This window comes from Myotis yumanensis, unplaced genomic scaffold (genome assembly GCF_028538775.1).
Source record: "Myotis yumanensis isolate MYYU_CA2020_CCGP unplaced genomic scaffold, mMyoYum1.0.hap1 SCAF_10, whole genome shotgun sequence".
Taxonomy (NCBI): domain Eukaryota; kingdom Metazoa; phylum Chordata; class Mammalia; order Chiroptera; family Vespertilionidae; genus Myotis; species Myotis yumanensis.
This window is the reverse complement of record NW_027223761.1, coordinates 47996009-48018088: the sequence shown is the minus strand read 5'-3', so window position 1 is coordinate 48018088 and position 22080 is coordinate 47996009. Positions and strand designations below refer to the sequence as shown.

Sequence of the window (22080 nt, the reverse complement as noted above, 5' to 3'; positions counted from 1 at the left end):
CTCAGACTCTATAGACTGGTGGGTCTGTTGTCCTTCCGCCATGACTAACTGTGCCACCTGGGCAAGGACTGAATCTCCTTACGATGCCTTTCCTCATCTGTAAAAGAGGAATAAACAAACAGAAGACTAGCCAGAATGAGTAAGTCATTCAGCATGTTTCAGCTCCGCAGGAAAGGAAATGTTCCAGCTTGCAGACCTCACTCTCTCCCCACCCTCCCATCTCCTCCCATTGGTGGAATCCAACCAGAAGCCAGAGCCCAAGAGAATCCATGGATGTAGGCCCCATGGGCCGGCCTCCCAGGGCATGGAGCAGGGCAGGGAAGCCAGAAGCCAGAGCCCAAGGGATATGGAGGACAAGAGGATCCCTACTCTTCATAATTCCTTTCCATGGCAATGCTAGAGCTCTGAGACTAAAACCACACTCAGCCCCAATGCCCTGGCCACTCGTATTTAAAATCAGAGTTATTGAGCTAGATTTACATGCAGAAAATTAATACTTTGTTGGTGTACCATACTATGAGCTCTGACAGAGTTGCATGACCATCACCCCAGTCAAAACATAGCACATGTCCATCACCCCTTTGTGGTCTGTCATCTCTCCTCATTCTCAGCCTCTGGCACCCACTTACCTGTTCCCCGTCTCGGTAGTTTTAGGCGCTGTTTTTGAGAGGTGTCGGGAAGATGTGATTTATTTACTGGATTCAATCTCAGGTGTTACCTACCATAACCTTCAAACTCTTAAGATAGCAAAGTGGTGTTGAGGAAATTTTATGATATAATTCAGAATTCAGGGTATCAGGACAAACAACTGATGCATTCTGGGGTTTTGTGTGTGCTGTGCTTGACCTCCTGAAGGATAACAGCCAAAAGCCTCCATGTGGTCGGCATGAACTCACACGTTCACATTCCTCTGTCCCTCTCATGGACCATTTCTTCATGCAAACAGTTTCAAGAATTGACACAATTCTCATTCTTGACAAGATGAATAGCTCTCCCATATTTGTGCCATTATTCTCATTGTGTTCCTGCTGTTTCCAGCTGTTTGCTATTACAAATAGCACTCTGTGAACAGCTTTGTGCCTCCTGCCCTGTTTTCTTCTCTTGGTTACTTGGGGGAGGGTGTTCCCCAGAGCAGTGCTCCTGGGTCAGGAAGTGTGGACAGGTTACAGCTCGTGCCCCCTCACTGCTCCGGGCTCCTCCAAAGGAGGGGACTGAATTCCGGGGGCCCCCGGCCATGTGCCCACTTTCCCAGCTTTGTGGACTCACCTTGGCTTGGCTCGTTTGATGGAGGGGGTGAGGGGTAGGGGACAGAGGACTTTACAAATGGCCCTGAGACCCAGAGAAGCTAAAGATCTTCACTCCTGGAGGGAACCCCCCCCTCCCCTGCTTTTCCCAGTCAGTTCCTTTTCAAGAGCTTACTTCACATGTGGCTTCCTCAGTGAAACTCCTCTGACAGCCTCACTCTCAGCCGGGAACCCAGTTATAGCTCTCTGAGTACTCCTAGTGCTCACCACAGTTAACCAAACTGCGTCATGGATTGGTTCCCATCTGTCTCCACTGTTAGATCGTGGGCTCCGTAAGGGCAGAAACAATTTCCGTCTCGCTCAGTGTTGCAGCCACAGCCTCTTGGGCCAGGGCCTGTCATGGATGGAGTGTGTGTTCAGCAAACGTTTGTTGAAGGAGCGAAAGGAGGGGAGGATGTCGGGCATGAAGTGGAAGGAAAGAAAAAGGTCAGTGTGGAGGCTCAAGTTCTTCCAGGGAGCAGAGATCGAAAGTCTAGAGCCCGTGGGATAATGAGAGCGGGAACATGATGGCCGGAAACTAAGGCGAGGGAAAACCAGAGGTGGCTGCTGAAGTGTCTTCGGAGTGTCACACAGACGGGACTCAGACCCTTCCGTTCTTTACGACTGTGCGGCTGTCAGCGAGAACCTGCGCTCCCTGGGCCTCCGCTGCCTCCTCTGTGAGGGAGCTGACAGGCTGCGGTGGGGATGCAGTAACAGTCAGGCTCCTGGCTCTCGAACCACTGGTAAAGGAAGGCTGTCTCGCCCCCCCACCCCCACCCCCACCACCCCACAGGGTGTGTTGAGTTTGAGGACCAAGCAGTCCCGAGTTTGAAAAGGGCTCAGAAAAGAAAGCACCGAGTTTACTAGTATATTCATTTTTTATAACAACAGTGGCGGCTGCAGCAACAACACACTCTCCCAGGTCTCAGAGGCCCTTGGCTGGTGGGCAGGTTCCCGGCCCCCGAAGAGGCAGCAGAGCCCTGGTGGGTCAGGAAGCGGCCCCAGCCCTGGGCCCCAGGTGCTCCTGCCACAATGCACCCGGGAGTGCGGCAGAGGAATCGATTTTACAGGTTTTCATCATCCTTGGAAAATATTTGTCCCCAAGTCCTTGTTTTCAGTCTAGACTAATTACTGGGAAATAAAATAATTTAATTGCATGGAATTAAATTATTTAATTGCAGAAACGGAGCAAGACTGTTCTCCCCAGGGGTTGCTGTGAATACCTGGCTAGTGGGGAGGAGGGCAGTATAGCCAGGGCTGCCAAGGCTGCAGGCCTAGGACAGCGGTGAGGGAGCAAGGCGAGCTGCCCTCCTGGGCACAGAAAAGAGGGAGGGGAGGGCCCGGCCAGTGTTGCTCAGTGGTTGAGCATCGACCTATGAACCAGGAGGTCACAACTTTATTCCCAATTCCAGGTCGGGGCACATGCCAGGGTTGTGGGTTCGATCCCCAGTGGGGGGCATGCAAGAGGCAGCTGATCAATAATTCCCTCCCATCATTGATGTTTCTATCTCTCTCTCTCCTTTCCTCTCTGAAATCAATAAAAAATAAATAAAAAGAGGGAGGGGAGGGAGAAGGGGGTGTGAGAGGAGGAGAGAGGGCTGTAAAAAATGGTGTTTTTTTTTTCTATTCCTGACAGTAAAACAACAAAACCAGAACTAAACACCCTTTAAAAAGACAGCAATGCAGTCTGGTAACAGGAGCACAGACTTCAGATGGAGTAAGACCGGCCTTCCAGCCCGGCTCACATAGTTGTTGGCATCCCTCTGAGTCTCATTTCCTCATTGGTGGGATGTCCATTCGTGGCTGAGAGGTGTTTTGAGCATTACGTGGGAGAATGTCTGCCCAGGGTCCATTCTGCGGGTGGTCCACGGTGGGCGCTCAGTAAATGCGGTTCTCACCCTGCAGGCGGCTGGATCACCCAGAGAGTTTAAACCCTTTCAGATGCAGTGGCCAAGGGCCACCCCCAGACCCCGGGATTTCAGGTAATCTGGGATTAAGTAGAGGGAGCTTCCCCGTGCTCTGGTTTGAAATGGCGGGGAGCATTCACTGAGCTCTGTGCCCAGTTGTATCCCCAGCGAAGTTGATAAGCTGGCATCACTGCTTGGAGTCATCCATGGTTCCATGTGAGTTGCTGATGGCAGTTGATGAAAGCATGTTACTTGAGTTTGAACCTTGTCCCTGTTTTGTTTGTTTGTTTGGGGTTACTTGGGGTGGGTGGAGCCTGAAGGAGAAAGCAATTCATTCTAACCAGGAAGATGAGACAAAATTTCCCCAAGGCATTGAGCCTTGTACATCAAGCAAATAGGATGACTTTCTGGAAGATAGAGCAGCCTAAGCAGAGGCAGAGGCAGCAGATAGAAGTGTGGGCTGTTTTTGGCACCTGGTTCGGGAGACTGTGCTTTAAGATGTCCATCTGTGCCTTTAGCCTGTCTGCAGACCCCAGTCTCTATTTTACTGAAGGCTCTCAACTATAGAACTACAGAAACCACAGTGACTGCAGGGGCCACGGCTGTCTTCTCCCATAGGAGACAGGCTCCCCTAGGCCACTGCATAATAAATACCTTGCCTTCAAACCATTGGTCCTCCCCAGCAGGCTCTGCACAGCATAGAATTATTGACTGCATGTCCTTGTCCTGAACCCCCAGCTGTGGACGCTGAGGCCCACTGCAGTTAGGTAACTTGTTCAGCTAACCTCATGTGACAGAGATGGCAGCTCACATGGGTGGAGAGCTTCCCATGTGCCAGGTATGTTCCAAGTGTTACATGGGTTTTCTCATTTCATTTTCTCAACAGTCTCATTATCCAACAAATATTTGTCAGGTACCAACTGCTTGCTAAGTACTAGCCTATTTTTATTTCTACCTTGTGGATGAGAAACTGAGGCCTGAAGAGGTTAAGTTGTTTGTCCAAAGCCACATTGCTAATGAGTGAAAGAACCCAGATGTACTCCTACACTGGCCCGTTTCCCACTGTACTCTGTGGTCCCCGTAGGTGGGGTAGGGCAGGGTTGGTTACCTGAGCTGAACTGCCCGGAGATTGCAGGGAGTTTCCGACTAAAGAGAGAAACTAGTGTGTTTTTTATGAAATAAAAAAATTAATGTCCAGCTGCCCTTGCCATGCACTGTGCCCGGATTGCTAGCTAGCTGTGGCATTCAGTGGGGCGGGGGTCTGTACCCACAGTGCTTCAGGATCGGGGAGGAAATGACAGCCTTGATGCACATGGCTTACTGAGCACCAGCTCCTCATGCTATCTGATTCTGCCGTGCTCCTGGCCTCATGGGGCTCGAGTAGACTGTCACTGGCCTAACATTTCATTCTGGAGGAAGTCCTTCCTGCTGGCCTATGGCAGGCAGCTAGATTCGTCCTGCCTGGGAGCCTGGAGTTAGATTTTGTTTAGCCTCCAGTGGGGAAAGAGAAAAAATGCCAGTGTCATTAGTTGTACTGTGACATCCATTTCATCAGGTTGTCCTAAACTTCACCACTCAGAGCCTCTGTGGAATTCTATAGCAAGATATGCTGCTTGGGCTGCTGTGTGTGTCCTGTGGGCACATGTGATTCCACCCCACTACCCATACAGAAAGGGGATTTGAGAGGAGATGGCATGCAGGGGAGCAAAGATTAAGTGAGAATTTTAGACAAAGTGGCATTTTTCTCTTTCCTTTACCTGAAAACTCTTCTTTTACAACTGGTTTTTGGATCCTAACTTTTTCATAGTGTATTAAGTTCATTAAATAAGTTTCATAGTATATTAAGCTCATAACTGTGTAGGCCTGGGGCTGTGTTGGAAGTTTCATATATAAATCTTTGTATTAGTCTGTGTTTTAAACTTCGGGTGTTCTTTCTTTTATGAAGAACTTGCATTAAATGTAATCTTTACAAGAGCCTGGGAGATGGCTTTGTATTATCCTTACATTTCTACAGATGAAAACACTGAGGAGCAGAGTGGTTAAGTGACTTATCTGTTGATGTACAATTGGTAAGGGCCAGCGGCTGGGTCTTTCTACAGACCTGTTCCACTGGGTACAGAGATGGACACAGAGCCAACAAGGACCAGGAGGCAGGTGTCAGAGCAGGGTGCATGGAGAGGCTCTGCAATAATGGGAAGGGCCCAGGTGGGAGGAGAGAGCAGAGGGCATTTTTGGCTGGTATAATAGTGGAACTCCTCATGGAAGAGGTGATGTTTGAAGTAGGCCTCGAAGGATTGGAGAATGTTTTTTGTCGTTGTGATTTTTTTTAAACCGGAAAGGCAATGGCCATTCCACAAAGAGTCACTGCATTAGCAAAAGCCTGGAGGCTGGACAGAGAGGTGTGTCCAAGGGATGGAAATACACACAGTCTGAGACTCCTGAGCAGGGGGGCATAATGAGGAATGTCAGATACTGTGCTCAACAAGCACTTAAATACTCTGAAAATTGTTTCTGTTATGAAGAGATTACCCTCAGGAAAATATATTGCCCACAAAATTTGAGCAGTAAGGCAGTCCATATAATAATGAGATTTGCATTTCCCCCCATTCTTGTCATTTCTACACTCTTACATCTAAGCAGAGAGTCGGCTTCTATAGTGGTTAGGGACAGGTTCCGCGCAGTCTGGATTCAACTCAGACCTCCTATTAAATGTGTGATCTTGGGCAAGTTGTTGAATCTCTTTGAGCCTCTGTTTCCCTTATTTGCAAATGGGAGTAATAGTCCCTACCTCACAGGGCTTTGTGAGGATTAAATGATAGGTGTTTATACAGCGCAAGGCACAGGGCTTGCTTGGCACATATAGCTTTCAATCAATGACAATGGCTGTTATTAACCTGATCATCAGCATCATCATGGTGCCTGGACATCCGTGCTGCCTTAAACTTTCTAGTCAAAGGATTGAATCAAACCAGGTGCCTGTGTGTATCAGAGAAGGAGACTCACATTTGTTGAGAGCCTTGCTCTGTGCATGACAGGAGCAGGGAAAAATGAAAATGTGTGTGGCGCTGGCCAGTGTGGCTCAGTTGGTGGGACGCCATCCTGCGCACCGTAAGGTTGCTGGTTCGATTCATGGTCAGGGCATATGCCTGGGTTGCGGCTCCATCCCTAGTCGGGGGCATGTCGGAGGCAGCCAATTGATGATTCTCTCTCACATTGATGTTTCTGTCTCTTCCCCTTCCTCTCTCTCTAAAAATCAATTTTAAAATTCTTAAGAAAAGAAAATGTGGTATGATCCCAAAGAGCCAGAAAATGTCCAGGGGGCGGAGACAGGGAAGCTGTGACCTCACACACTCTGTTCTAGGAGATTTTAAACTGCTTTTTCAAAATGCTTCTCATTATGTAGAAATATTATCCCAAGTTACAAATCCAGGTGGCAGGCTCCATGTTAAGCTGTCCGCCCTCCTTCCTCTCACCAAAGTGAATGTTCCAGAGGGAGAAGGCCTATCCTAATAATATATACACAAATTAAAACTCCATTTAGAGGTACAGTGGGGACCACCTCCTAATTGACTTTGATCATTGAAAAAAATTAGTTACAGGGTTGGTGTGCCAAAGGAAATCAGGAAGTGGGCGTGCTGCTCTCCAGAGCCCTATCACAGCGTGTTTCTAGTAGCTATGGAACTGCTACCTAGCAACAGGCATTCTCCTGTAGCTCCCAAGTGTTCACCAAACCCATGGCTTTTCCCTGCCCCCTTGAAGGTTGGTACAGGTGGAGGAGGGGACCATGTGCCACACGTGGAAGGCTGGTCCTTTGCTAAGTGCAGACACCTTTATATAGAAACTAGAGGCCCGGGCATGAAATTCGTGCACGGGAAGAGTCCCTTGGCCTGGCTAGCGATCAGGGCCAATCAGGGCCTCCCTTCTGGCTGCCACCCAGGGCCTCCCTTTCCCAGCTGCCAGCTGCCAGCCAGGGCCTCCCTTTGTTCCACGCCACCCCCTGGTGGTCAGTGCATGTCATAGAGAGTGATCAAACTCCCAGTCTCCCAGTTGCACTCCCACAGGGACAATTTGCATATTAGGCTTTTATATATATATAGATGCCCTAGATGGCATTGTGAATAATGTTGACACATGGATGCAGGTGCCACAAAGAAAGGAAGTCAGAAACTGCAGAGCTTTGCACCAGCATTGCCCCTTCTCTCCAGGAAGTAACGAGCACTTTACCAGCCCTGGGGTGGCTGCTCCCCCAGCAGAGCGGTTGGAACAGGCTGGCCATCCCAGTGTCTTTGATGCCTGGACCATCAGTTAAGCCTTGAATATGAAGGATGGGCTGTGGGCCTTGTACTAGGTTTGAGCACTTCCTCTGTGTGGAGTCCCTTCCTGGACCGTGTGCTCTGTTGGCAGTAGTTGGATCAGAAGCTGTATGTTTGTTCTGATCAGGACTGAATGGGAGCCTGTTCACACTTCCTTGACACCAGGCTGAGGAAAGCTTGGCATCTGAAGTGCCCCGGACCTGGTGTTGGACTTGGTGCTGCCATGATGAATGATTACAGATAGTTCCTGAGCCTTGGTTTCCTGGAGATACATTAGGTTAATGATAATCTACCTTGTTGCTATGTTTTGAGATGCCTCATGTACAAAATGGGGTCCTAATAATATCTGCTTTAAAGCGTTCTGAGATGAAATGGTATGATGAATGCGAATCCTCCAGCATTACCTCACACACAGTACACTTTGAATAAATGACAGCTGTTCTTATTTCAGTAATAATCCTAATTATGCCTGTCTCCTTCCTTTCCCCCCTTTCTTCTTCACTCCTGTGGACCAGGTGCTGGGAGATGGTAATGAAAGGAATACTCCCTGCCCTGAGGAGAGGGCTTCAGGGTGGCCTGACCGAGCAGGCCTGTGGGCTCATTCCCTTTACTCTGGCTCCTTTAATCTGGGAGGGCCGTGCTGATGGAGGAACAAGCAGGAAGATGGCTTTACAGCTCTTACAGGATTTCCTGCTGCGACTTAATGACAGGGTCATTTACTAGACAGAGCTCTGAACTAGGAGGTTAGAGAGGGGGCTCAGAGCAGCAGCTCTGCCAGGACAAACCAGTCAGGTCTGAGTCTCCACCCCGTGGCTATGCTGTCAGTCCTCGCAGCTGCCTCCAACTCCAGAGCAAAACTTAGGGTCGTCCACTCCAGAAATCTCCTTCCTTCACTTTCTCAGTGAAAACCCTACTTACAGTAAAAATGATACGATGATATGATACCAGCACAGAGGGCTCCACTGGCCGTATATTTGAGCAGATGCCAAGTACCATAACAGGTTCATAAAATACATTCTTTTCTTTCATCTTCATAACTCTTTAGGTATTGTCACCATTTTATAAAGTGAGGCTCAAAAGAGTTAGATAACATGAGCCAAGTCATATAACTATAAACATGAGGACCAGAGAAGGGATCAGGGCTGCCCTTAACCCCTGTGCTTCTGTGCCTTTCTTTGTTTCCTGGCTCTGGGACCAGCAAGGTATGGGGGGTGGGGCGGGGCCTGGGCAGAGGTCACTCCAGGGGTTGGCGGAGGTGGGCAACCTCTAAATTAGTTATGTACAGAAGAGGTCTTCGTAGAGCCTGTCAGGTGAAAGGTGCCCAGAAATGACAGCTTTCTTATTCTATTACTGCAATAATAGCAGGTTACTCTACTCTGTACAAATTAGATTCCGGCTGTGCTTCTCCTACAACTTGCCTTGTCACCAGTTTTCAGAGCCCGCCAGTGAAATTGATATTTTTGCCTTCGCATCGAGGTAGGCGTGCTTGTTTCTCACTTCAGAGGCTCACTGCGCTTGAGCCTCTCATTCATACCCAACCCCACCTTGATTTACAGAAATATCGAGCAGCCACCAAGGAATACTTGCTAAAAGGCCTCCCTCCATCCACCCCGCCCCAGCGTGGCACAGCACAGAAAAATGATTAACTGTGCCAGAGTCCACTCTACAGAAAACACTTAATTTGGGGGTGAGAGACAATAACCCTGATTGTTGGAGTCAGGTTTATCCTGGAGACAGGAAGAAAAGCAATATATTTACTTGATTTAAAATTAGCCACACGTAGTCACCAGTGGGATCCTGTCAGGCTGCTCTATAGTGATTTCGCTTTTAAAAACTCGTGTAGCCACTGGGCAAATAGCTCGAGTTCCTGAGGCTGTCAGCTAGTGGAAGCAGGATGGGAGAGGGCCCTGAGCTGGAAGAAATTCACAGTTGGCAGGAAGGGGAGTTAGGGAGAATATATAGAAAGAAGAAAAAGTGATGTAACAGAGCTAGCTTTGACACGTCTTGCAGTGGCTTCAGGAATTAGGAAAATCAATGTAGCAAAATGACAAGGATGACAGCTGCCATTTATTGAGCTCCTACTATGTATGTGCTAGGCACAGTTTTGAGCAAATTACGTACATAATTTCATTTAATCCTTTGAGGTAGCTATTGCTCTCTTCATTTTGCACACGAGGAAACTGAGACTCAGAGAGCCTAAGTAATTAGCCCAAAGTCATGAAACTAATAAATGACCTAACTCAGTGCTCTGGGGAGAGCTGCTCTGGGGAGAGCTGAACTTGAGGACTAACTCTGCCAATGGACAAGTCACTTATTTGCATTTATGTAGGTTTTTTAAAAAAATATATATTTTTATTGATTTCAGAGAGAAAGGGAGAGGGAAAGAGAGAGAAACATCAATGATGAGAGAATCGTTGACTGGCTGCCTCCTGCATGCCCCACACTGGGGATTGAGCCTGCAATCTGGCATGTGCCCTGCCAGGGAATCGAACCCTGACCTTCTGGTTCAGAGGTCAACACTCAACCACTGAGCCACACCAGACTGGGGCGTTTATGTGGTTTTGATTGTAGGGATCAGCCAGGCCTAAGAGGAAGGATGGAGCCCCATGCTTTGTCCTCGAGGAGAAAGCCCCTTGACCCGTGGTCCGCAAACTGCGGCTCGCGAGCCACATGCGGCTCTTTGGCCCCTTGAGTGTGGCTCTTCCTAAGCCTTAGGAGTACCCTAATTAAGTTAATAACAATGTACCTACCTATATAGTTTAAGTTTAAAAAATTTGGCTCTCAAAAGAAATTTCAATCGTTGTACTGTTGATATTTGGCTACTGAGTTTGCCGACCACTGCCCTTGACAAACCATCTCAAAAGAGCAAACTTGGCTATGCTGTCAGCAGAGGCTTTGCCTTAATTTTTTTTTAATTTTAATTTTAACTTAATTTCAGGCATGTAACCCACCAGCAGTGTGATACGCCAGGAGGAGGTCCTAGACTTGAGAACCAGTCAGATCTGGGTTCCCAGGTGACTTTCTCATTTCCCATCTGAAAAATGTCTTTGAGCAAGTCATGTGGCCTCTCTGAGACTCACATTTTTTTACCTGTGAATTGAGAATCATAATGTTCTTAAAGTGTAAGCTAGGACTGAATGAAAAAAAAAAAAAAACGTACGTAATTCCCCTTGCCTAAGTGTCTGACTGGCCTACTCACTCAAAGTTAGGGTCTCCCCCCTCTGCTCTCTGGTCCTTTTCTACCTGTTGCTCTGGAGGCCAAGTGGTAGAACTTCCTTTTTAATGTAAAACAGCATTGACGTGAGTTTGGAAACTAGCAAAGATAATGTATCCATAACCCTACCAGTATAATTCAAAGCCTGCTGTCAGTTTTAGGTATGTCTTTCCAGATTATTTTTTTCATATGTATATCTGGTTTTATGGCGATGCAGTCAGCAGAAACCTGCAATTTTGTGTCCTGCTTTTTCCCTCTTAACATTATGTTGTAAGCATTTGCCCTCATTGCTGGCTGTCATGGTTATTTATTACAATGATTACCTTGTATTCCATCCAGTACCTGTCTCATATTTTAGCTAAGTCATTCCCTATTTTTAGACATCTCCGTGGCTTCCAATGTTTTTGCGATTACACTGCAGTGTACATCTCTGTGTATGGAATTTCTTGCTTTGGAACTTTTGAATGCTGTGGCTTTGTAGCAAAATCAGGAATAGAACCTGGGGAATGAAAGTGTCCTGGTTTGTGTTTGGCCTTTTTGGTTTTTGTTTTCCCCATCAGAGGACCATAAGTCAAAGAATTCAGCAACCTTTATTTTACACAAATGATGCTATTTAAAAACAAAACTGAGCACTAATATAAGAGAAGTGGGTACCTGTGTAGCTGAGTTGGTTCCCACTGTCTCTGAAACCAAAAACGCCACTGGGATCAGCAGTTGTGGTTATAACCATCTGTACTCACTGCCTGGAACTGCTGAGTGACAGATGCAGGTGGCATGCATTGTGCAGGGAGAAGTCTCCTATACTTGTATTGGTGACTCCTGCTCAACGACTTTGTTAATTGTCTCCTGCTGGCCAGGTGCTGCCTGGAGCCTTCAATGTCTGCACATCTATTGAGCATTCTTCTTAAAAATGTCAAGATGGAGCTTGCACTTTCTCAGCCATCTCTCTTGTCTTGCTGGGCAGGAAAAGGCAACTGGAAAATGTCAGCCCTCCCATCAGATTGACCAGAGCTGAGGGAATAGGAAACGTCCCCCTGCCCCGCTCTTGGCTCTCAGAAAACATTAACATTTCAAAGTGGGTGATCTTTGAACCCTCTGCCTTTCCACAGCCTTTCTCTGAACTCTTTAGCATCTTTTCACCTTTTCATTGAATTGCAAACTAGTTGAAAGGCAAAACCAGTATCAAGTTTCTTATTTATGTCCCTTTTCATGTACTGGAGGAGAGCTTTGCACAGTTATAAATACAGACCACCCCAGGGCGTGATTTAGATAGTTCTGTGGTGGTGGTGGTGGTGGTGGTGGTGGAGGTGGTGGTGGTGGTTAGGATTGATTTCTCAGTAAACCAGGACTATGATGATACATCTATACTTTTCCATGGTCCGGTCCATCCTCAGAGCTGGCGGGAGAGGGGAATTTCCATGTCTTCGCTTTCTTGGATCCATGGCTATTAACTTTTAGATCCTTTGGAACACTGCCCCTGACTCTGAAACCTGCCTCGATCTTCCACCAGCTCTGCGGTGTTAGGTGACTCACTTTACCTCTCTGAGTAAATCACAGTGTGTTCCTATAGCTCCGTTTCTATTCCAGTTGCATTGTATACATTCTCCAATGATGTTTTTCATTATTTTTTTATGTGAGGATTCAATTGGATAATGTAGAGAAAGCATTGGGTATTTAGTTTTGTGTTGCTATTATTATTTTCATGATCATCCATGATAAAGAAGAGTGGTTGCTTGAGATCTGTATTCTTGGACAGTCTGGCTGTCCGTGGGTTGTGTCCTTTGGGAAGAAAACAGGGCAAACTATTTCTCTTCCTTCTCTCTTCTCCTCCCCCAGAACCCAGAACCATGAAATTAACCACCCACCAGCCAAATCAGTGAAACAACGGAGTGTGACTTATGTTTAAGACTCTGGGTCACAGACAAAGGGTCCCTTTATTTCTTCTTCTTTTTTTGTTTTTTGTTTGTTTGTTTTGGTTTGGTTTGGGTTTCTTTTTGGCTTTAAAGCAGCACTATTCAAGCTTCACATCTCCAACCCCACATCATCCTACTCCTCAAGCTCACTCTGCTCAGCCCGGTTTGGGTGACTCGGGGCTCACTTCCCTGCCCACCACCTCCTAAGTGATTTCTGAATGACCGCATCTTCGGGGAGGGTCCAAGTTTGAGTTGAACCCAGACCTCTGCTTTCCCAGGTGGTTTTCAGGAGCTCATCTTCCACTGGTCACAGCTGTGTGGGGCCTCTGTTTATGATTGTGGGGGGCACAGCTAAGAGGAAGGAGTGCCAACGTGCACCTCCTAGCTTTAGGTCCACAGCCTGCCCCACTGCTGGGACCACCCTGCCCTCCTTCCCTTCCCTGGGACACCAGGTCTTGTGATCATTTTCACCTGTAACACTTCTTCCACTGGCTTTTCTTCCCCCTCAGCGTAATGTTTGAAGCAAGGACTTGCTTTTGCATCTTGTGAAAAATAAGAGAAAGCTTTGACAATAAAAATGTTTCTCTTTACAACACTCTAAGAGTTCTCTTCATCTTGGGATGAGTTAATGCTCTGACCTTTGAACAAGACAGCACTTTTGCACACTGAGATGCGATCATTGATTCTGATGGGGAAGGAGGCCCTGCACATTGAACTCCATAGATCTGAGTTGTCCATAGTTCAAACAATTTCTCCATCACCTTGGAGTTGCCAATATATAGATTAAAACAGTAAGAAGGTAAGCAGAAATGTAAGCTAATTCAGCCTTGGAAATAGCCGAATATTCATTTCTTCCAGGCAAGTTAACTTTTATTACTATTGACAACTACACAGAGACAGTCAAAAGCAGCGTACAGCATTTTAGTGCCTGATACCTAAAAAGTGCTCAGTAAATGTTAGCTACTATTTTTATCATGATCATCAATGGTACAATTATAATGGTTATAAAACATAGTTAATTCCATATACCTGGTATAGACAATTTACAAAGCACCTGGCTGTATTTCATCTCATCTAATGCAACAACCCTTGGAAACATTTTTATCCCTGCGTCTCAGGTAAGAACACTATAGTTAGAAAGTGGCAGTTTTCGAAGACAGTTTTCTTACCTTTGGTTCCTCACCCTTTCCCCTCATCAGTCACCGAAGAGAAAACATAGGGTCAGATTCTGTTCCTGTTATCAGGGTACACCTGCTGGTTAAATTAAACGTGCATATTCTCGGGTTGGCTTGTGTCTGGACCGGAAGTCAGGAGGATGTGCTGTGTTCAGCCTCCACAGTTTTTTTGTGTCTCAAAGGCAGTCAGTCACAAGGCCTCAACACCACCATCAGTGAGCCTGTCCATAGACTGGGGCCAAGTAACACCACCTTCTCTCTGCCTCACAGAATCCTATGTTGCTACCTAGAAAGGCACATAAAGCTTCAAAGTCTGCTTGACGTGTTACAGGGGAATATCCTTATCAGGCTCACATGCCTTGCTAGATGGAGCTAGTGAGAGGCAGCTGGGGAAGTGGGGAGAGCCTGGGCCTTCAAGCCAGGAAGGCGGAAGGTGTATGATTTCGGGATTTGAACAGTTTTGGATTCTGCCACTTGTCTCGATCTGCCACTTGTTAGCCATGTAACCTTCCTTCCGTGTGTTAATTGATGTCATTGTGTCTTAGTTTCTTCATCTGTAAAATGGGGTTATTAACACTCACCTCCTAGGATTATTTTGAGAATTAAAGGAAATACGATATTTACTGCTCTTAGCACAATGCCTGGCACATGGTAAGCATTCGGTGAATGATAGTTTTATCTTTATAATTTTAATTAACCTTCTGAGCCTTAATATGCACATCTGTAAATTGGGTTTGGCAAGGTGGCCATGACAATTAGATGGCACGTATACAAATTACCCAGCGTGCTGCCTGGCACATAATTACTCTGGGCCTTCATATCTCTGTAGATCCTCCCCTGTGTTCCTAAAGCCCCTTAGTGGGTCAGTCACCCCCTCCTCTGGGCCTTCTAGTCCCTCAGAACAGATTCTGTAGCTTGTCTGTCTCCCCTACTTGACTGAGCTTATCGAAGCTGGGCTATCTGATTCGGTTCTGGCTCTGCAGACCAGCCACAGATCCTGGCGTAGACTGGGCTTTTGGAAAGTGTTCATCAATTGAACAAACACATGATGCTACACACAGGATGCTGGGGGAGTCCTGGCACTGCAGTGCTTAACTGTGTACGTGGGGAGTCAGGGTAGCCATGAGAGTACCATCAAGGCTCAAGTCTTGAATCCTCAGATGGGATTTAAGCAGACATTTGTACTAGATTTTGGGAATAGGCTTCCTAGCCTTCTCCAGCTCTCAGGATCTTTAGGGACATGTCCATTCTTCGGCATCTTAAGGACCCATCTAGATTGTTGCACAAGACTATTTAGCAGTTGCTTCCTGGAAAAGTATTTTTAAAACAGGAATACATGCTACAAAGTTGAAATGTACAACAGATATGCAGTGAAAAGTAAATCTCTCTTCTGTCCCTTTCGCTTAGCATCTTCCTTCACAGGACACACCCACGGTCACCAATGTCTTTCATATCCTACCAGAAATATTCTGTACATATATAGGAAATTCTTTTGCCTGATGGTGGTAGTATATCAAATATACTGTTCTGCATGTTATAATTTTCCCTCCAGAGAAATACATACAAAAAACTTCCTCACTCTTTTTTTATGGTTGCACTATATATCCCTTTATTGAGGGCCTGGTTTCCAAGATTTCGCTATTACAGACAGTGCTGCAGTGGATAGCCTTATCAATGAGTGTATGTATATCACTTAGTATGTATGTGAGTATCTGGAGAGTGTATCTGGAGAAGTTTTTAGAATTTGAAACTGATTCCAGGGTAAAGGGTATGTGTATTTTAAACTTGACAGCTTTTGTCAACTTGCCCTCCGCAGGATTTATACCAGCTTTTGCTCACACAAGCCAAGTATGAGAGTGCCTGTTTCCTGCTCTCTGCCAACACTGTGTATTTTCAACCTTCTTTTATCTTTGCCAAACCATATGTGAAAAATAGGATTTCAAAGTTTAGCTGGCATTTCTCCTCCTGTGAGTGATGTTAAGAGTCTTTTTTGATATAATTGAGAGCCGATTGTATTTCTAGTTCTGTAAATTGTCTGTTCCTATGCCTGTTTTCCTACCAAGTTATTGGACTTTGCCTATTATTTGCAGGAGTTATTTTGATATTAAGAAAATTAACCCTTTGTGATAAAAATGGCAACTTTCCCCCTAAAGTAAAACACAAATCCCAGACCTGAAACTCCCCTCCCCTGCCCCCTCCCAGGTCCACTAGACTGTGAGTCCTCCGGGGCAGGGTCCACGCCTCGGTCATCTCTGTGGCCCCCGTGCCCTATGAAGGGCTTGGCACTACACGAGCTCTTCTCAGGGGCTACTCGCTGAACTGAACTGACCTGAATCCCTGTGTTCCCCACCCCATTTGCCCCCCCGCCCCGCCCCATGGCTTGGGAGTTTCATTTCCGCCTCCAGCAGAAAAAGATGACTTTTCTCATTGCTCACCACAGCCATGCACCTGTTTGGCCTAAACTGGCACCTGCAGCCGATGGAGGGGCAGATGTATGAGATCACGGAGGACACAGCCAGCAGTTGGCCTGTGCCAACCGACGTCTCCCTGTATCCCTCAGGGGGCACTGGGTTAGAGATCCCTGACAGGAAAGGCAAAGGAGCCACAGAAGGTAGGGTTGCTGTGTTGTCCGTGTCGTGAGTCCTCTGTGTCTGCCTTTGAACTGAGGAGACCTCCATTATACGCGTCATGTGCCTGACTCACAGCTCCATGCTCTGCGCTTCCTCCATCCCTCTGCACTCCACACCGGCTGCCAGTCCACTTGTGTCCTCATCACAGCTCCTTGTCACTGTGAGCTCATGGCAGGGCTTGGGCGGGTCTCCTGGTGCTCGGTGGTATCCCATCTCATGCCTCCAGGGAAGCATTCTGGGCTTGCTCACTGCTGGGGTGGCTGCCTCTGATTATGTGGGATCCAGACAAGCTCTTGGGGGCAACCTCATGGGGTAAAGGGGCAACTCTGGGAGCAAGGCCTGGTGAGGTGGGTAGATGGTGTGTTGTCATTGAAATATCCTTGGACCCTTGTGGTTTAATGGAAACACCAGTTCAGGTGTTCTAGCACCTTCCAGCCATGTGACCTTGAGGAAGTCGCCTCATTTTTCTGAGCTCTGGTTTCCTCGTATGCAATACCAATAATCATTAGTGTTTGTACAGTGTGCTCATTTCAAAGATTTTTGCCAAGAGCATTTCATTTAATCCTCAGGGGGATTCTGTGAGGTAAGTGGATTTGTTTATACCCATTTTAGATGCAACAACTAAAGGTCACATGAATGGAGTGACTTGGCCAGAGTCACCCACCAGGAAACAATGGAGTTTGGAATCTGAGCCCAGGTCTCCGTGGCTCTTGCTCTCCCACAACTTGTCCTTCCTGACTAACCCTATGGTTACAAGCCCCTGAAGGAGACATGGATGAGAAATCCATTGTACACAGAGGCACGGATTTATTTTTCTATCATTGATGAAAATGGTGGTGACATTTGGAGTTTGGCTTTCTTAAATGGGACAGCGTTAGACCCATGTTCTGAATTTCTTAGGGGTCTTTCTAGCATGCTATCAATACAAATTCTTTCACTGTCAGCCAAGAGTGACACAAACTCACAGAAAAATGGTACCAGGAAAGATGTCTGAGCTTATGAGCCAGTCAGGAGGTCATTCTGGGCAGGGTGGCCATCTGTTCTGCCCCTACTGTTACCTACTCTCTCTCTCTTTCCCTGGTGTTAACTCAGTCAGCAAAGTGGCCATAGCTGCCTCCTACCCTTACTGCTTACATCTTACCTTACCTTTCATTTAACTTTTAGGTCATGGCTTCTGAGCTTCTCTGGCCTTTCAAGGATTTGCCTTCCACGCAACAGTTTGGTTAATAGGGTAGCATATGCTTGTTGGGGTATCTACTCATGGCCTCTGAAATGATGATCTCAAAGGCCAAAATCAACTTTTTACCTGTATTCATCTTTAAGGGATGCAAACTGGGGGTATTTCCACAGATCCAAAGCCCATCTTCTCCTTTCCAAAGGTTTTAAGTCTTAAAACCTTGAGTAATTTACACTTCCTTTGCCCCGTATTAGGATAGGAGGGCACATGCATAGGTTCTTGGGAAGAACTCTGGCTTAGGAATCAGGAGCCCTGAATTCAAGTCCAGCTGCCTGTGATGTCACTTTAAGCAAATCCCTTGAAAAGACCTTCTGGCTTCATTTTCCTTCTCTTTACAGGGAGGTTCTGGAGCTAGATGATCTCTAAGGCCCATTCTAATTTGCAAGTTCTACATATGAAATTAGTCATAGAATCATCAGAGGACTGACCAGATGGCTCTTCAGAATTTTTTTCGAGTTGGTCCTGTCCATGGTCCTGTTTGTTGGCTCATGATGCCCAAGCCAGTTACAGTGTCAGATGCTGCAGATGAATATCATGAAATGAAGACTGTCTTTATATCAGCATGCACAAATGCAGACTGAAGATATGTTTAACCCTAAACCTATTGGTAAAGGGTCTCACTTAGCAAAATGTATTTTCTTCCCCCCATGATCTCTATCAAGCATTCTTTAAACAGGAGTTGGATGTATCTGAAATCTCTCGCTCTAATGAAATTAGTTTGTGGGTTGTTTAGGCATGGAGCAGGAGGCACAGATAAGAGACAAAATACAATTGCACCAGCTTATTGGTTTACTTTAATTGGAGTATTTTTGCTTAAAGGGATTATCTGTCATTACTAATGCAAATGGATCCTGTTTACCAACCCCTGAAATGCAATGCAGTGCTGGAAAGTGGTCAGCATCAAAAGCAATTACTGTGACAAGAAAACACACCAGTCTGGAAAAACAGTGGACAAAGCTTTCTATAGTTTACATGAGACCACATGGTTCTTAACTTCTTTTGCCCTGGTCAAACCAATGTCTACTCAGTTAATGCTTTTAGTCATGATGTTAAAAAATCTAATTCCTTAGACACATCTTAAGGGGGAAAGTTTCTAACCCTAATGTGAGTGCATATTTCCTGTTCCTTCTGAGGGTATCAAAGAAGAGAGCTGACTCCAGAATTAGGTTCAGAGACCCTGTCCCACAATGATGGGGGAAACAGTGGGGTATGATAGAAAAAGGATAATTGGGCCTTGCAGCAGACAGTCCAGTGTTTGACTCCCGGCCCTGCCATTTATCGGCTCTATTAATTCATGCCAGTTACTCCATCTCTTTTGGTCTTAGTTTCCTCATTTGTAGAACAAGGATGATACCTATTTTTTCAAATGCTAGTGGTGAAGAGGCATTCCACAAATCCTGGTTCCTTTCTTCTTGTCTATTCAAATTCAAAGTCATTCCATATCAGATATTAGAATCTCAGAAATCCAGGCTGATTAACATTTTATCCTCAAAGATCCTGCAGAGGATCAGGGCATTTTTGAGTATTATTTAGTAATGCAAATAAAACATATGATGAAACAGTATTTTAAATGTTCACCATGTCTTTGAGAATAACATCAAACTGCAGTATATACTATATTTTCAACATGGTTATAACCATTTCAGGGTTGTCATAGGACAGAAACCAAATACAACAGCTTTTGCAAGTAAAGCCACAAGAACTTATGTTATGCATTAATGGAGAAGGGGGGAAAAAAGCCATGAATAAACAAGCATTTCTGATGGTTGAATTGGTGGGCTAGGGATAGCATTTTCTTCTTTCTGCAGTGAAATCAGAATTGCCCATCAGTTTGAACCATGCAAATTGCTGCATGCAGGCTCAGCTGGGCTCTCCAAAATGAAACAGCTTATTTTGATAACCAAATAAATTTCAAACAGTTGCTAAGGAAACTAAAGGATCCTTTGTGCAAGTTATTGCATTGAAAAGAACAAAAAAGGGTAGAAGGAGGGTGGGGGATATTAGTTGATTAGCAATTTAGAGCTGAGTTCAGGAAAATAACTGGGCAGTGTATGAAATTTCAGTTCTTCCAAATATTACACATTTTACTGAGCTATCCAATCATGTCAGAAATTTGTTGAGAAATTTATTTTATAAACATGATTGTGTATTTGCACAGCATTGCTACAGGAAGCCTGAATTTGTATATATTTACAAAGAAAAGGGCCAATGTCAGTAGAATCTGCCTTGTGAAACCTAATCATGCTGTTGGTGGTCCCTAATCCTGAGTTAAGTACGTTGAGCAGTTTGCTAAGCCTCTGGGGGCACCCACTGATTGAACAGTGTCCTTCTTATGAATGTCCGAGATGCTGACTGTCACCTTTTAGGGCTGTTTGCAGGTCCCGACTTCATAAAAATTGTCGACTTCTGGTACCCCAGGATGCCCGCAAGTTTGTCACTGGGCCTTGGATCTGCCCGCTCCGGCCTTGCTAGTTAGCCTGTAGGGACTGTGCATTAAATTGGACTCTTACCCTTAAAGAGGGTCAGTGCACTCTGCCCCCATCGAGAATGTCTTTGAAGAGTTGTGATTAACCATTCATCAGTGTCATGCTCTAAGAAGTCATATTCTAATAATAAAAGCAAACTCCGAATGGGTTCATCTCCCAGTGTTTCTTAAGCATTCTGAGCCTCAGGATATACATTTCAATCATGTGAGAATTAACTGACCTAAGATACGTGAAATTGCCCACCATGAGTTAGAGTTCAATACATGGTAGCTAAAACTACTACCTCTACCTTCATTACTATTACCATTACTTTATTATTATTATTATTATTATTATTATTATTATTATTATTTTCCAGAATGTCATAGGGGTAAAATGAATTTTATACACAGGCCTTTTCTCCTCCGGTTGCCTCTTCCCTCTCTCATTTCTCCACCACTGCTGGGTTTTGCTGTGTAGTAGGATGTTTTCTTTCCTAGTGCTCACAGCTCAGTGCTCAGAATTAAGAGCAAAGAATCATGGGTTATGGCTTCTGGAAAGAAGACAGGGTTTTTTCAAGGCAGGAAAGAATGGGGTGGTTTCACTCTGAACAGCCCTCAGCCCAGCCAGTCTCACGCCTCTTTCCCATCAGGCCCAGGACCCAGCAGGCTGCAGCTCTCCCCCTAGAAAAGCCCCCATCTCATCTAGGGCACCTCTGGGGACCAGAGAGGAAGAAGAATAATAGAGGTTACATTCCCAGTGGGAGACCTCTTTCCCCTCTCAAACACGGCCTTCTGGGTTCTGGCCCCTTCCCTAAGGATCTCGACAAGGTGACTTCTGGTCCAAGGTCACTTTTGAACCAAAGCTCCAGAGTGGCCCTTACAGTCTCAGCCAACAAAAGTCAAAGTCTTGGGGCGGAGTGTGGGGGGTGCCCAAGACCAGAATTTACTATTTTGGTTTCTTGTATACACACCAAAGACAAGTTCCCCCCTATTTTGGCATCTTTGATGAAATACTAGAGTGCTAGAAAAGAATATTCCCCTCCCTTTGCCCCTCCCTCTTTTGGAGTAAGAGCCAACTTATTCGTGCCCCTGGGCCGGCAGATCTCCTGAGAGTCTCTGGGCTTGGCCCCTGACCTGTGAGACTAAAGAAGGAGCTACTACAATAGCCATCTCCTGCAGACATGCTCACTGAAGGGAAAATGAACTGTGCATGGTTTCCCAACAGCGTGCCGAAATGCGGGAGATGTTCTTGTTATTTATTCTCAGACATACAAATTAGTGGGAGGCAGATCCTTCTCTGCTCTCACCAGCTCTAACTCACACCCACTCACAAAATAAACGAGTCCTTAGAATTAGCAATTTCGTGGGTTTTTTTCTCTGCAGTTTCTAGGAGTAAAAAGCCCAGAACTCATCCCGTTTTTGTTTCGTACTCCCTCAGACTTCCGCTTCCCTAGCAGAATTAGAAGCTCAAGGGCATACTATTTTCTACCTGGACTATAAAAGGGTTGTGGTATTGGGAAACCAGACATCAGATAAGGAAGAATGGGAAAGTAATTCTCTTCCATCCTAATGCTTTTCGAATTTGGCTTCTGTCTTTGAACTTTGAACCACTGCATGGTGGTTTGTGTGTGTCTCCACTTTCAAGGTAAAAGTCTGGGGCACGTTGCTTCCATAAAGGAATTAAATGCGAGCTCTTCCCCATGCCAATGACAGAATACTAGTGGTACTTTTATTGAGAGCATGCATTTTAACTTTTTTTTGTTGGCATATATTTAATTAAAATAACATTTAATGGTTTGAAGCTAAAAACCTGATGAGTCTGCCTGGGAGTTTATAAGGGAATGATAACATATGGAGAAGTTTAACATTTAAATTGAATTGTATTATTTAAAACAGCACAATATTTTATGACTACAACAGTGCCCTGCCAAGCTCCATTTC

General features: G+C 45.7%; 1 protein-coding gene across 1 annotated transcript in view; it reads left to right on the top strand.

Moving 5' to 3' along the window:
- Positions 1-22080, top strand: part of TENM4 (teneurin transmembrane protein 4) — a 743366-nt gene that overhangs the window by 529736 nt on the left and 191550 nt on the right. The window contains 1 exon segment of the mRNA XM_070425699.1: positions 16246-16416. Coding sequence (XP_070281800.1) covers positions 16246-16416 — 171 coding nt within the window.